At 37.7% G+C, this 16,791-nt stretch overlaps 1 protein-coding gene across 3 annotated transcripts in view; it reads right to left on the minus strand.

Annotated features, from left to right (window-relative positions):
- Positions 1 to 16,791, minus strand: part of SLC25A12 (solute carrier family 25 member 12) — a 199,791-nt gene that overhangs the window by 33,005 nt on the left and 149,995 nt on the right. For all 3 annotated transcript variants that reach the window (XM_046018996.1, XM_046018994.1, XM_046018995.1), the window contains 7 exons: positions 16,042 to 16,180; positions 15,293 to 15,386; positions 13,620 to 13,704; positions 5,316 to 5,397; positions 3,672 to 3,830; positions 495 to 547; positions 167 to 247 (listed from right to left, as the gene is read on the minus strand). In XM_046018996.1, coding sequence (XP_045874952.1) covers positions 167 to 247; positions 495 to 547; positions 3,672 to 3,830; positions 5,316 to 5,397; positions 13,620 to 13,704; positions 15,293 to 15,386; positions 16,042 to 16,180 — 693 coding nt within the window. The remainder of the gene's footprint in view (positions 1 to 166; positions 248 to 494; positions 548 to 3,671; positions 3,831 to 5,315; positions 5,398 to 13,619; positions 13,705 to 15,292; positions 15,387 to 16,041; positions 16,181 to 16,791) is intronic.

Consider the following 16,791-nt stretch of genomic DNA (forward strand, 5'->3'; position numbering starts at 1 on the left):
CTAGTTAGGATCATGCAATGAAATTAAAAACTATTCCTTATGATCACTGAAAAAATCTTAGAATCCTTTGAGTTAAGAAGGAATGTCACTCAGTCATTATATCTAACGTGCAAAAAAGGTGAAAGGAACATGCTTGCCATGAGAAATGCCCAGTATTCATACTTACACAACCTCCAGCAAGGATTTCTGCTAAAAGTGGAATGGACCCATCTCTTCTGGTAAATTTGTCCCGGACAAAATCATTAACCTAATCAGAAAACACCATCAGTTAACTGGAATTCTCAACCATTTCCTCCACTGGCATGTTACTGGTTTTCCAAATCATCAAAATACCTGTCTCATGATAAAATTAAGAATTATCAAATGTCTACATAGAAATTGAAAGTTTTACAAACATCTTGATAGTGTGCCAGTCTCTATAGCATCGGCCCTAATTTTTGGTTTAATGATAATCTAAACAAATGACATATAAATTCAAGGAGAAAGAAACTTACAGTCAGTTTAATGGCCTTTTCTGGAGCAACCCCTATAAGCTGTGGTATCAGACCTAGGTAAACAGAGAGAAGCATTAGCAATATGAATGTAGTAGACATTAATATGTAAACCCAACAAGTTAATGGCCTCTCTCATATTATTTACCTATCAAACATTCTAGGGTTTTCACTAAAATTTGAAAAAATGGATTGTCCTAAAAACTCTGTACATGGATGTAATAATTATTCATGCCAAACATAATGCTAGGCTTTCTTGAGACTACAGATCCTTTTCTTAAGCATGCTTCCTTTAAAGCCTAGTTATCTAACATCTCTCAAAAAGTACCTGAAGAAGGAACGGAGGCCATGATCTTCTCTACTCCCAAACACTGCCAATAACAACGTAACCAAATCCCCACCCTTTACAACCAACAACATACAAACATACACGAAGTCATTAGAGAAGTCAATGTCGTATGTTTGGAAAACCTCTGCAAAACATGCTGTTGAGTAGACCCAGGTTTTGGCACAAATGATGCTATTACCTATGTAATAGCATACGGTGGTTTGGTTATTACAGAATACCAACTCCCATAATTTTCTCTTTAGAGAAAACCAGAATTCAGTATACATATATTTTAAAGGAAGCCAAAACTGCAAAGAAAAACGCAGTTTTAAGTATCATTTAATGGGTGTCTTCTATAAGCAAAAACATATGTCTCCTGCATTCTTATTTACTAATATATGTCAAACTTAAGACATTTCAAAAGAATCTTCTTAAAACAAAGGAAATCATTATTCTTAGAAAGTTAAATTAGCCAGGCTGGCTGCAAACTGGAAAAGAAAAAAATATATAAACAATTCAACATCTGTAAGGCTCAGCTTTCTAAAGCGCACAGATTATCCAAATTGCTGGCATACATTTTTTGCATACATTTTTAAAAGATGCTAACAATAAACATTCTATACCCTTTAAATCACCCAGCCATAGGGGAGTTACGTATGTATTTGCACACTCACTGCTGATTTTAAGCCTACTTTAAGGATACTGCTGAGTGATTTTCTGTGAGTTGAGAGCCAGCAAGTAATCATACATACAGGCTACTGTCAGTCAAACTGAATTATCAGTGACAAACACAAATCTGCACACACCTTTAATGGGTAGCAGGCTGATTTAAAAGAATAAATCAGCAGATGGCAGTCTTAACTTTCTAACCTTCATGATTATGAGGCCCTATTACTTTTAATCTAACTTCCATACAACCATGTCAGCGTGTGTATTTGTTTTACAACTTGCCTCAATAAGGCTCATGGAATTTTAATAAAGTACTGATTTATGTCATTTTATCACTATTGCTTGCAAAGAAATTTAAGCTAATCTGTCAACAATTTTGTCAATCATCTGACAGAATAATGGACCGGTTCTAAGCAATATATGACAATCTCAATAATCATAGTGTTCACATACAGGACTCCTACAATCTTCTCTCTAATACAAGAGTCTCTCATTTAAAGAACTGATTTTATCAGCTCACATCCTGAATAAAGTGAACAATTCCTCCACCTCTCCCCACCCCCAAACTTGCCATATCAGACCCACTTAATTAACATGACATCTCTCCGAAATGAAATTTTCTGTAGGTATCCAACCATTGAGAAGGCTAAACTGTGAAGTATATACCCAGGTTACTTCTAATAGGAGCATTCTCTTTAAAAGCATACCAGGGAGGAAGAAAGGTTATTATTCAACAAAGAAAGATTGGAGATGACAAAGCAAAAATCAAAACAAAACAAAACCCTAGGACCACTCAACCCTCCTTAAGTTCCTCATTGAAAAAAATCTAGATATGCAGGGTTTGATACAGCTTAAAATAAGCATTCCCATGCACAGAACTGCATGCTGGACAACACATACCTTTTCCCATGGAGTAAGTACATGTTATACAGCTAGAATTTAGACAGGCTAGAGTTCTGAATACTTGAGTAAAATTAACTACATGCATTCTTAGGAGCCGGGTATTTGAGCCGTGTTTGATTTGACCACCCTCTTTTCTTATTCTATATATATAATGCCCAAAATGAACATTCTCATGACCCTTTCCTTTAAATGTGAGCATATCAGGAATACATTTTTCACTTGAATATCTGCAAATAATGCTAACCAGAGGTGTTTTTTTCTCCTGTCCGTGAGCAGAAGCTTTGTGCAGGTCTAATCTTTCTTCCCAAGGAAGAGGTTCTAAGCCCAACAGGTCAGCAGAGCTCAGAGCGAGCTAGGGATTAATGAGACCATGTGTACAAACAAACAAGTACAGTAAATTCCATAAATGCTCTGGACTTGAGCATGTGGAGAATATTTTCAAAGAATTCCAAGTGGCGCCCAAAGGGATTAAAAAATTAATCTCCCTCCCAAAGGAAACCCTAAATTCTTATGTGAAAACATGCACATGAAAGTCATTCCCTCTCCAAAGAGAACAAGTTCCTACAAAGCCCACAGGGGTGGGGAGAATTCTACAAGGGGCTGTTGCCTCTGATGCTGACAGCACTGTGCTCAGCCTTGACTTGGTGGTAACATTCCCCGCAAAAGGAAATCTCTCTGCTTTTACTCAGTGCCTCTGAGCTAAGGGGGGGAAAGGAGAGAGAATGAGACCTGGGGCCAAAGGTTTTCTTTTACTCATTTTTTTTTTTTTTTTAACTTCAGATGACTCACTGGAAAAAAGACTTATGAATGGTCTCCTTGGAAGACACAAACACATCTGACATCTCTTTCAACTGAAACAAGTGCACAGAGGATAAACTCACTTCAAGTAACAGCCTGGCTTCCATTTCACAAAGAGGCACATCTTTCTTCCCTCACCCCGAGAAAAGCAGCTCTCTACTTCTTAGCTGTCGTCCTTTATTCAACTCAGCCTGAGTTTCTGAGAGCACAGGGACCATGGACTCATGTTGGGACAAAGGCAGGATTTGGATTCCATGAAATACGAGTATCAGGGAGAAGAAGTGAAGGCCTTGTCTGCAGACTAATACTGCTAGTTCCCAGCAAGAATGTAAAAAGGGAAGCCAGCAACAAGAAAATAAAAGAGAGAAACAGCTCTAGTCTGACTGGATAGGCGACACACTGATTTTCTGAATGACGGAGTTAAAATCTGCTGCTGGGGAGACAAAATCACAAACTTCAGCAGCTGAGCTCTGCTTACTCACCCCGGTAAAGTCCAAAGAAGCCCTCGTAGCGCAAGACTTTCTTAAAACAGTCAAAGCTGTTTTTGTACATCAGCTCTCCAACCACGGAGCCAGTGCCGCGCTGGTTTTGCATGCGGGTTTTCACCAGATCTATAGGGTACACTGCGGTGGCTCCCACGGCTACAAATAAAACAGGGGTTAGGCTTAAAAGAGAGCATAATTAAATGGAAGATCTTCAAGCACAACAAATCTCATCTCAAAGGACTTGAAAACAAAATGCAGGATCTATGCTCACACACACACACACACACAAAAAAGGACTGTATGTTTTTTCCTTCTCCCATACACCACGCACCGCTGAAGGATGACAGGCTAGCGACTGGGATCCATAAATACTGCTGCTTCCGAGAACAACTGCAATGGATTTTCAAGTCATTGCCAACATTAAATAATCCAGACTTGATTTTTTTCTAACAATATGAAGCTACTATATATAACATATTTCTTTATATTTTCCATTCAGGGCCTAAATACAATACCATTTACCCCTTACAATAACCATATATGTTCACGCAAGTAGCTGTAATTTTAAAACTTAGTTTACTAAAGCATTTTGGTAAATTAATCTTAGTTACAAGCATAATATCAGAACCAACCTCAACATGACCTTATCCCTTTGTACAGAATTTGGTCTTAAAGACTTTATTTATTTATTTGACAGAGCGCACAAGCAGGGGGAGCAGCAGAGGGAGAGGGAGAAGCAGGCTCCCCACTGAACAGGGAGCTGGAGGCAGGGCTCGATCCCAGGACCGTGGGATCATGGCCTGAGCAGAAGGTAGACGCTTAATTAACTACCTGAGCCACCAGGCACCCCAGAGTTTGGTCTTTAAAAAAACAATGTCAGGCTTTAGAATTTTTCAGAGATTGAAAAATTTATAAAAATGACTTAGAGTGTTATATTTTTCAACTGTTGAAAACCAAAACATGCTCTGCAACTTCTAAAACTGAAACTGAAAAGAAAAAAAATAATAGTTCCATCAGTTCAGGCTTGTTTTAAAAAATCAAAAATATTTTAATCACACCTCCTAGGTTCTTCTCAACAAAGCAAGTTCAAACTTTCTATGGAGAGATTTAAGCCCAAAAAGTCCCTCAAATTCTGCCCAGGAGCTAGGAAGGGAGGTTCCTTTTAGGAAATAGTACGTACAAGTCCAGATATTCTTCAAGCAGTTAAAAGGGAAAGGAAAAAAATGCAAGTAGAAAAGCCAAAGTGAATCACTTTAGGAGGTTGCTGTATTTTGTAAGGTCCTGGGATTTCTACCCCAAATCTTAATTTCCTACCTGCCCTTACCCCCAACACCATTACAACACAGTCTAATTTCCATTTCTTCATCCTGGTTCTCCGCAGGATAATTAAGGTGAGTGCAGCACATGCCCAGACTTTCACTTTACTATGGAGCTTTTGTCCTGAAGACAGGCTGGAGCCTGAGGGTCCACGGCTGTGCTGCAGCAGGCCCTCTGATCCCAGGTAGAAATCAAGAACACTTCGGAAAGCTCTGAGGTCATGTCCCGCAGGAACAATGAACTGCACCTCTGCTGATTGGTCTGTCTAGTGAGATAGTATTACATGAACACAAGCTGGGAACAGCACACAGCCAAATCACTCACCTCCAGCAACTGAGCCCAGAGTGAATCTATAAGCAGACTCGGCAATCTGGAGCCAGACAGGCCTGCCTAAACCATGAGATTGCTGTGGGAGGAAAACATGTAAAAAAAAGAAATTTTTGGAAAAGTATGAGGCAAATTTTTTTAAAAAGCTACAATTCAGCTATTTTAAGATTTTAAAATGGATACCACAATTAGCATTTTAAAACCACATCCAGCCAAACAGATACCATTACTTCCCCGCCCCCCCCCCCCCCGCTTTTTTTAACAAGTCTATTAATACCTGATTTATCTGCTACTATTGGGGATACACCATCATTCCAGAGAAGTGACTCTTTCAGGTAAACTAACATTTCGGGTATAAAATCCCTTTCCCCCTTCTTTACTTTAACCAACCTAAAATTTAAAATATTTCTGAAATGTGCAAAAACTACCTCGAGGGACACCTGGGTGGCTCAGTCAGTTAGGCGTCCGAGTCTTGGTTTCAGCCCAGGTCATGATCTCAGGATCATAAGATCAAGCCCCATGTTGAGCTCCGTGCTCAGCAGGGAGTCTGCTTGAGATTCTCTGTCTCCTTCTCCGGCTCCCCACCCCACTCGGTCACTGACACTCTCTCTCTAAAATTAATAAAATCTTAAAAAAAAACAACACTACCTTGGTTCCTCAATCAGAGAATATTGATCATAATCCACATTCTCTAACGACTGAAAGCTGTCATATTCCTAGGCCCATCAGTTACTGCATCAAGATCTAACGCAGCTGCATGTGCTGTCTTCCCAGGCTTCACAGACATTACTTCTTTTACCAACAGCTTCCTAATTCGGTTTTGCTGCCTCTCATTTACTAGGGCTGGAGACATCACATAACTAGGATTGTTAGAATTCTATTTGTAAGGCAAAGTCAAGTACTTCTCTTTGGGGCTAAAGCAAAAACCTTTAAATAACTACTATTTCAAGTGTTCAGAGCCTTGGACCCCTTATTTCTAGCTTTGCAGCTCACCACTGAGGTTATCACTACATAACTACAGGATTTCTGACTTATGTTACCAAGTATTCCCTCTCCTAGGCCTATGCATTGTCCAGCTATACCTATGCAAAGAAAACAGCTGAGGGGCTTTAAAAAATAAATTCCTGAGGCTTGGAGCTTATCTCTTTTTTAAAAGCTTCAAATCATTCTGCTAGGCAGTTAGGTGGAAAACCACTATCCTAGCCACATTTACAGTTCCACCGTAGAATCTACGATGATGATAATGCAAAGGAAAAAAGCCCTATTGTGACTCAGAATGTTATTTCATAGGTAGCCCCCAGCATACAGGATCTAAAATAACTGGCCTATACTTGTCTGCCAGTTTTGTTCTTTAATATTTTCTTCATGAAGAGAGCAGTTACTCTCTATAAACAGTTTGAGATGAAAGAATAAAATATTTGGTTTATCATAAAGGAAAGCTGAAACATATTAACTTGGAATAAGCTTTTAAAAACCAGCATAATAAAACCTTAGATATGCCCATTAGAATAATTTAATGGAGAGGGAATCCATGCCTAAAATCTAAAAGAAGGGGGAAAAAAGCTAGTCCACTCTGCTTTGCTTTCATCTGTACAATCTCTTCAAAGCTCAATTAACCAAGCTCAATATGGCAAACCCAGATATTTACAAATAACTTGAGAAGCAGCCTATAAAGGGTTTATCTGCTTCTGTTTTGTAAACTCTGTACCATAATAAGTGTGCTTTCAGGTTTTAACCAAAACATCTGATACCTAAATATTTAATGTTTGATTGTGATCTCTGTAAGCAGAGATCTTTTTAAAAGTTCATTATGCTTGCCAGTATTGTAGTTCAATAGATTCTATAGTAAAAAAGAAAATAAATAAATAATATTTGATGAAAAGTCAAAATGAAACCCTTGTAAAACCCTTGGCCAAAAAAAAAAAAAAAAAAAGTAGAGCACCGTTATTTCAAATAATATCAGCACATATTTCACAAATCTCAACTATTACACTATACTAAATTTATTATAATCCAATTAGGTGAAAGTGTACATCTATTACGTACAAAACTGAATTTAGTATGTTGAAGAAACCATCATAAAAAAAGGTGGAAAATTACAGAGTAGTACATCACCACAATCTTGTAGGAAATACATTTTTTCCTATCAAGTTAGCCCAAGCAACTACCCAGCCATCCATTATGTTTAATTTACATGCTGTAACAAAAGTGAGCAATTAATAATTGGAAGCTGTTATTTTTTTCTGAAATCTAATAAGGGAAAGAGTAGGATATTTTAGCAATATCCTACTACAATGAGTATAAGACTAATTTTGATTCACTCATAGAATAGCAAAAAATGGGCCATCCAAAAAGTTACTTTTTGTTCTTCTTATCACTATAATAATAACACTAATTTTAGACTTTGTAGAGATGTACTATCTCCCAAAGGGGAGAGTATTCTACCAAGTACTCAAGACCTGGGCCCTAATGCAGCCCCCAGGGGCCCAATGTTTTTCAATCTTCTGTAAATAAACTCCTTTGTGAGACCACCAGGAAGAGGCTTTCAGCAATTTCTATCCACAGTGAGATCACAAGGGACTAATTTTTCAGTCAGTCCTCTGCATACAAAGGTAAGATGTCCATCGTATGGATAGGACTAAAGATTTGCTATAGGTCTCGTCAGATGGGGAACAAGCAGAGCAATGGCCCAGTTTCCTGTCCACCCAAGAATGATGTGACTCTTCATCATTCTTCAAGTCAACAGCTCTAACAACTCTTTGCAATTGAATACTCCTGCCAGGAAGATTTTAAGCATCTACCCCCAATACATGATTTCATTTATAAATCATATGTAGTTACATTCTACTAATAATACCTATAAGAATTGAAAAGTAATATACTTTATTAAATTACATATAGTATGCATTTTAGGGGCACCTGGGTGGCTTAGTCGTTAAGTGTCTGCCTTCAGCTCAGGACACCATCCTAGGGTCCTCAGATCCAGCCCCACGGCAGGCTCCCTACTTAGCAGAAAGTCTGCTTCTCTCTCTCCTACTCCCCCTGCCTGTGTTCCTTCTCTCACTGTGACTCTCTCTATCAAATAAATAAATAAAATCTTTAGAGAAAAAACAAAAACCAAATACATATAGTACACATTTTAAACATACACAAAAGTAGAAATTATAAAGAATGAGATGGAATAAAATGTTTTTTAAAAAAATTTAATTTTCAGGGGCGCCTGGGTGGCTCACTGGGTTACAGCCTCTGCCTTCGGCTCAGGTCATGATCCCAGGGTCCTGGGATCGAGCCCCGCATTGGGCTCTCTGCTCAGCGGGAAGCCTGCTTCCTCTTCTCTCTCCGCCTAACTCTCTGCCTACTTGTCATCTCTGTCAAATAAATAAATAAAAACTTTAAAAAAATTTTTTTTAAATTTTCATTTATTAATCCAAAAATATTTTGGGGATCACTTCTATGTGTTATATTGACTAAATATGCCTCAGTTTTTTAAACATGGACTGAACAAAGTGAAGCTAATCAGTTAATTCTGATTACTCTGTTTCAAAGATAACAGTTAAAAACACAATGAGTATCTTCACAGCAAAGATGATGTTTTTAACATCTTATGTTTTGAAGAAATTCTAGTAATGGCATTTTAGCTTAGATTTAAAAATCCTTTAAAATCGATATGGCTGTTATGCTACCTTTTAAACACAGCAAATATAGGGTTTTTTTTAAGTTTTTATTTAGATTCCAGTTCATTAACATACAGTGTAATATTAGTTTCAGGTGTACAATATAGTGATTCAACACTGCCATAGAACACCCAGTGCTCATCACAATGTCATCCTTAATCCCCATCACCTGTGTCACCTATCCCCTAACCACCGACTCACCTCCCCTCTGGTAACCTTCAGTGTGTTCTCTATAGTTCAGAGTCTGTTTTTTGGACAGAAATATATTTTTAACTTCTAAAAATATGCACATAGAACTTTTTTCCAAAATGGAGTTTCTCAGTCACAAAACTGTGTGAAAATAAGCTCCATTCTCATAGATTATTGTTTTTTAAAGACTTTATTTATTTGACAGAGAGACAGATCACAAGAGAGAGGAGGAAGCAGGCTCACTGCTAAGCAGAGAACCCAATGCGGGGCTCAATCCCAGGACCCTGGGATCATGACCTGAGCCGAAGGCAGAGGCTTTAACCCACTGAGCCACCCAGACGCCCCTAGATTATTATTTTTAACTATGTCTCCTTTCAAAAGAATATGTTGAACTAAAACTCACAGAATAAAAGGGCTATGATCCCAAATAAAAATCCAGTAACCACTAATTCTTATTCGTATGAAAAGGCTCTCCTGTGTTCAACAACACACATTTTCTTTTTTCTTTTTCTTTAAGGTTTTATTTATTTACTTGAGAGAGAGAGAATGAGAGAGAGCATCAGAGGAGAGAGGTCAGTGGGAGAAGCAGACTCCCTGGCAAGCAAGGAGCCGGATGTGGGACTCAATCCCAGGACTCAAGGATCATGTCCTGAGCCAAAGGCAGTCGATTAACCAACTGAGCCACCCAGGTGCCCACACACATTTTCTTTAACCTGTCTTCCTTTAAAGAATGTTTATAAGCCCTACAAAACTGTATGAAAACTAAAGAATTATAGTGTTCTTTAATTCTTAGCTAAAAACATCTCTATAAATACTCAAATGCCTAAATGGCTTTTGGCCTCCACCCTTATTAAGTAGCATTTTTTTTTAAGTACAATATATGGTCAGTAAGAAGGTTTTTTTAAGCTTAGCTAGCACTGTAACTTATGGTTCACTTGTATTCAGGTATGTAAATTAATTTAATTAATGCTATAGATTTCACTTCATGAATATTCATAAGTAGAAATGATACTGTAGCTGTCATTCCTGCTAATGACTGTGTACTGAATTTTTAGCATTTAGGCTGAAAGAAAATACTCAGCACTAAGAACAAGATCGCCTACCGTGAGCAAATGGGCCAAAGGAAAAGACACTCTTTCCCTCAAGGTTATGATTATGATCATGAAAGTGATATTTAATAAGATTAATTAAGTGTTTTTCAAAGCAAAATAAGAGTTGAGAATCTTAACTGATTTTTAACCTGCTCCCTGAGCATATGTGTATGATAGGAAATGACTTGAGACCTCATTTGATAGTAGAGAGTTCTTATGCTTTTGTTGTTGAATGTATCTCACTCTATAAATGAGAATTAGATAAGGCAAGATCATGCCAGTAAACAAGTCAAACTACCTAACCAAAACACAGCTTCAGGCTGGATGCCAACCCAATAAAAAGAACCGCCCCTTCAAAATAGCACAGTATTAATGGAGAAAAGAAAAGGAAGGAAAAGCAGAAGATTACACAGGGGGAAGAAAAAAGCTAGATTTTAATATCTCCTGAAATGTATGATTGGAATGGAAATAAGTCCAGGGAAAATAAAACAAAATTCCTTGCGTATAAGTCACACCTGGATTTGAATTCAATATTCTCGCCCTTATAAAATGAGATTTAAGCGTCTGTGAGTTTTTTGTTTTGTTTTTTGGATACCACATTTAAGTGAAATGAAATGCTATTTGTCTTTCTCTGACTTCATTCACTTAGCATAATACCCTCTAGGTCCATCCATGATGTCACAAATGGCAAGATCTCATTCTTTTTTATGACTGAATTATATTCCTATGTGGTGTGTGTGTGTGTGTGTGTGTGTGTACATGCGCGCAGGCATATGTAACACATTTTTCTTATCCGTTCATCTACTGATGGTCGCTTGGGTTACTTCCATATCTTAGCTGTTGTAAATAATGGTTGCCAGAGGGAAAGTGGGTGGGGGATGGGCAAATTAGATAAAGGGGATTAAGAGGTACAAACTTCCAGTTATAAAATAAATATATCACAGAGATAAAAAGTATGGCACAGGAAATATAATCAGTTATTTTGTAAGCTATATTAATAGACCTATTAACACTGAAAAATACCTCCCTTTGAAATGCAATTTTTTAAACATCAAGACCAAATTTTTATAAATGTATACTACACAAAATGCAAAATTCAATTCACTAAGCTCTTTAAATATTTCAATGTCTCAATTATTTAATAAATTCATTAAATTTTATAAATCAATGAACTGGAATAAATCAATGAACTGGAATATTTTTTAAAGGATTTGAGAACATTTGGTGGAAATAAACTTTGATGGCAACAGATAAGAATTTTTTGGTATTGAAGAAGCTAAACTTCTTGGGGCACCTGGGTGGGTCGGTGGGTTAAGCTTCTGCCTTCGGCCCAGGTCATGATCTCGGGGTCCTGGGATCGAGACTCACATCGGGCTCTCTGCACGGCAGGGAGCCTGCTTCCCCCTCTCTCTCTGCCTGCCTTTCTGCCTACTTGTGATCTCTCTCTCTCTCTCTCAAATAAATAAATTAAAAAAAAAAAAAAAAGAAGCTAAACTTTTTTTTTTTTTTAAAGATTTTATTTATTTATTTGACAGAGAGAGATCACAAGTAGGCAGAGAGGCAGGCAGAGAGAGTGAGAGGGAAGCAGGCTCCCTGCCGAGCAGAGAGCCCGATGCGGGACTTGATCCCAGGACCCTGAGATCATGACCTGAGCCGAAGGCAGCGGCTTAAACCACTGAGCCACCCAGGCACCCCTAAACTTCTTTAATACTGTAATGGGTTACAGGTATACTTTAATCTTCAGGAAGCTTTATTCCATTCCAAGCAAAAAAAGTATTAACATAAAAAGTAGTATTTTCCATTTTTAATCTACATATCTAACTAAAAAGTTCTTATTATGTAAAGTAGAAGTAGAAATTCTAATTAGCTTCAGAGGGAGAATCCTCATTCCATGGACCTCAAGTAGAAGCAAAATTTCCTACCAAATTTCCCAAAGTGAGCCCGACTTACATGCCCGATCTTTCACTAGCACACGTGGCTATTCACCTGTGTGGCAGCATTAAAGAAAAAGCAAACTTGGGCTCTTTCTGTGGCATGCCCATTTAGTTTTTTCTCTCTGTTTCCAGTCTTCTTCCCCATCTCCCCACACCCTTTCAATGTCTCCTAGGGCACCACAGTCTCCTAAGGAATTACGAGGGACACAGGCCTCATCTATTAAGGCAGGGAGATAGCAGAAGGACAGGGAGTAGCCCTCCTAACCCTCACCCCTAACATAAAGCCATGTGACCATCACTACAACTGAGACTGCCTCTGAACACTACAGAAGTTAAGGGTTTCAGTTTATTTTTTTTTTTTAAAGATTTTATTTATTTATTGGACAGAGATCACAAGCAGGCAGAGAGAGTGAGAGGGAAGCAGGCTCCCTGCCGAGCAGAGAGCCCGATGCGGGACTCGATCCCAGGATCCTGAAATCATGACCTGAGCCGAAGGCAGCGGCTTAACCCACTGAGCCACCCAGGCGCCCCAAGGGTTTCAGTTTAAAACAAGACTTAAAAAAAATAAAACTACTGTTCTGGTCTACTCTTCCATGTAGTATCATGGGGTTTATTTTCCCACTAAGATAGATTTTTTTTTAAATATTTTATTTATTCATTTGATAGAGAGCTAGAGAGCACAAGCAGGCAAAGAGGCAGGCAGAGGGAAAAGAAGAAGCAGGCTCTCCATTGAGCAAAGAGCCCAATGCAGGGCTCGATCCTGGACCCTGGGATCATGACTGGAGCTGAAGGCAGATGCTTAACCAACTGAGCTACCCAGGTGCCCCTTTGATAGTACTTTTGAAATCAGAAATGGGACTGTATTAACTTTATGGGACTCAGAGCTATTGTTTTAAATCATCCTTTAAGAAAAAATGCTTACATTTTATCAAAAATGTAATAATAGTCAAGGTTTTCTTTCTGGTTCATTAATTACATAGTTTTCCTGCGTTAGTGTAATCTATAAAGCACAATCTCAGTGAAAGGTTTACTTCATTAGAAGAATGTTTTATATTTTAAAAGCCCTACAAATATCAGTCTAATGATTCAAAGTGAACTTAACACTGATAGCTAAATGTCACTATACAAATGAAAGGAAAAGACTAGTAGTTCTAGGAAGAAGGAAGTCCAGCCCATGTATGTCTGCACTCTTATTTTCCTTATCTTAATAGCTAAAAGAAAAAAAACCCATAAATTTAGTTCCCCATAAAAATACTTCATGAGGGTGGGTGTAAAAGTTCTACAAAGGTAATCTTTGAGCTAAGTCAGATCTTTTTCTAGAAAGTAGTTTTTAATTTTCATAGCATTCACAGGCTCTAGGCCATCGTGTACATGATTTCAGCATTCTGGGGGGAATTACGAGATGCCTCCTACCTGTCTCTGAAGTTCTGCCAGGTTGTAAGGTAAGGCCCCCTCAGCCAACGGGGCTATTCTCTCAATATCTGCCAAAGTCAAGCGCCTTCAGGCAAAAATATGGAAAAGGAAAATTGTTAGACACCAACAAACTCCTCATGCCAAGATCATATTTCTTCAGAAACAAAAACAAAGGAGTGAAGGAAAAAACTATGCTTTAAAAGTAGTTTTTCTCTATTTACCCAGATCATTTTTTAGTAGAGAAAAAAATCTCCAGGCCCATGTTCCCACAACAAAAAGCAAAAGACCCCAGAAAAATAATGTGGAGTACACAAATTTAATCAGGCTCCAATGATACATGATAAAAAAAAAAAGAACTATATTACCAGAAGCAAAGTATAGACATTGACAGCTCGTACATAACTAAATATATTCCTTTGGCATACATATTTAATGCACAGGTACAAAGTACCTTGAGAAGGATAAACACAAAACTGATAAATACTGGTGGCCCTTAATGAAAGGCACAAAGGTAAAAGACTTTTTATGGTACCCTCTTTTGAGCTCCAAGTTTTGAACCATGAACTACTCTTTTCCAAAAATTTACTTAAAAATAAGTATGCTCCATGAACGAGGTAGGTCACTTTAGATTGTTTTGAAAAGCACTTTTTTGAAACTGTTTATATCCTGAAGGAGGCTCAGTACCTTTGCTAAAAATGTGAATTCTAGATGAATGAGATACGGCCTGACGTTTCACGTCAATCACCGGAGATGGGGTGGTCCGTTCTGTATCATATCCAGCCTAACAATTCATTATGTAGCAAGAAGGCAATAAATCACCCAGGTATACTCAGCTTCTACTAGTCCTCAGCTCTACCACTAAAACCCATTTTTCAGATATTCCTACACTTAATTACTAAAGGTGTCTAAAAAAAATCTTATTACTTAATAGAGCATAAGTCCCCCACCCGACAAATCCTGCCAGAGTTAAAAGTTTTTTCTTTTATTTGCAAAAGAACTTTGCAAATTAAAAACTCTCAATGTGCTTTGTTTTTGTTTTGTTTTTTTTTTTTTAGTCTATAAAATGGAAGCATAAAACATCTGAGCTTGTCCGAGATGATAAGCATGGTGATAATGTCACAGGCCTATTTAACAAAAATGATACCCTCTAACAAAAAATGATATATACTATTCAGTAAAATGACCATTTACAATAAACCAAAAACATTTTAAGACTCCTGAACATGTACTTCAGTTTATTTGATAAACTTGGGCAAATTTTCACAAATCTCTTACATGTAATCAAGTCCAGATGAAATCATTTTTTCCCATCCCTCTCTTACTTCTCATTCTCTTCTACTCTTATTTTTCTTCCCTCCCCCACTTCCCTCTCTCAAGCCCCTTAAGCTAACCCTGCTCTCTTCTTTCACCTCTCTCCATCTCTTCTTTCCTGTCCCCCGTCCTCTTTTCCTTTTCCCTTTCCTTTCTCCCCTTCTCTCTGTCCATCTCCCCGAACTAAAGATCTATCTTCCTCTGTCTCTCCCTCCTCCCATTTCTCATATATGCCCACCTCTTTCTTTGAATTTGTGGACTGCATTAACTATTGTTAAAATGAACTGAAAGCATACCCTTGCTTTACAGGTTAAAGAAACTGTCCTATAATAAATATCACAAAGAATTATTGAAATAGTTACCCTGAAGCATTATATAAGTCTGCAAGTTGGTAGAGGATATCAATTTCTAGTGGAGTGACCTGTCCATAGCGTATGGCACTCTGTGCAAATTCCTCTAGAAGAAAAAGAAAGTATTTTAAAATCTGAAAAGATTCTCAATATGCTTGTACTTTAACCAACTACGATCTGAAAGCTAAAGGCATCTTAGTATTATTTTAAAAATATAAAACTGAATTTAAATACCTAAGTTCAACTATGAAGTTCTGAAAGCTGGCAAAAGATAAAATATTAACATCATGATCAGCAAAACCAGACAAATTAACTTCAAAGATGAAGAGATCTCTTTAGAATCCTCTCTCTTATGTTGTTTCTCTGCTTTGGTCTCCAGGGTTACAAGATAAAAGAATTGGCTATTCTCTAATCACCTAAACACCCTACTAAAATATAGCAAAAAGAACAGGCTTGCCCAACTTTCTAGGGCAACTCTTTCCTAGAACAAACAAGCTGCCGCCGCACTGGCACTGACCAGTTTGACAGATTGGGCCAAGGTTCTTTTCAAAACTGTCAAAGCACTTTTCCATTCCTGACCCCAGCATCCCATTAATTCCACCTGGGTTTTGGAAATCACTAGGGCCCAAGTGAAGCATATAATCATAGCAACATACTTTCTAGATCTGGCTTCAGAGGGGTAAACTTAGACCAACCTCACACGCTAGATAAAGAAAAGTGAAAATGCAGACACAGATCAATACATATTTTTAAAGTCTTACCTTTTGTGACTTCAACATCTTTCCTTGTGCCGGCTAGAGTGCTGTAAATCTTACGAACAAGCTCCATGTTGTTCAGTAAGGAGTTAAATGCATTGAAGTAGGAGAAGCTGACCTGATGTGAGATACTTCCCCCAGCTGCCTAGGAAATGACAACACAAAAAGTGTAAAAAACAAATGAAAACAAAAAAACCCATTTAAGGACACAACACTTCTCCCAAAGAAGATCCAAAGGAGTCTTCATTATTAAAGTGATTAACAACCAGTCCATAAATACAAAGAAAGTATCATACTGAAACACTCAGTGCATTTCACGCCCTCAGGGAGGTCTATGTCTATTAGGTTTTAAGGAAGAAAGCAACATCTGGAAGTTGGACTTCACGGTTCATCTACCTATAAGGTCAGAAACAACAAATACAATTATCACAGATCAAAAACAATGGTTATTTAAACAGGATTTTCAAGATCCTCAACTATGGAACTCTTGCTGGTCCAGCATAATTCAAACATCAATGTACAACATAAAGAGTATTTTTTTAAACTTTCTTTTATTCCTATACAGATACACAAAACCAGTGCTAACTTTATATTTTAAGACTATTTCACTATATCAGCCCTCCTAATCTTTTTCTTTTTTTTTTAAAGGCGACTATTATAATTAAGATATTTAACAGTCTGTGCGGGGCTCTACATCATGAAAGGTACAACTACCATAAACTCCAAAAAATGTAGAGAAAATCTAAGGAGGATTTA

The sequence above is a fragment of the Meles meles genome, chromosome 9, assembly GCF_922984935.1.
Source record: "Meles meles chromosome 9, mMelMel3.1 paternal haplotype, whole genome shotgun sequence".
NCBI lineage: Eukaryota > Metazoa > Chordata > Mammalia > Carnivora > Mustelidae > Meles > Meles meles.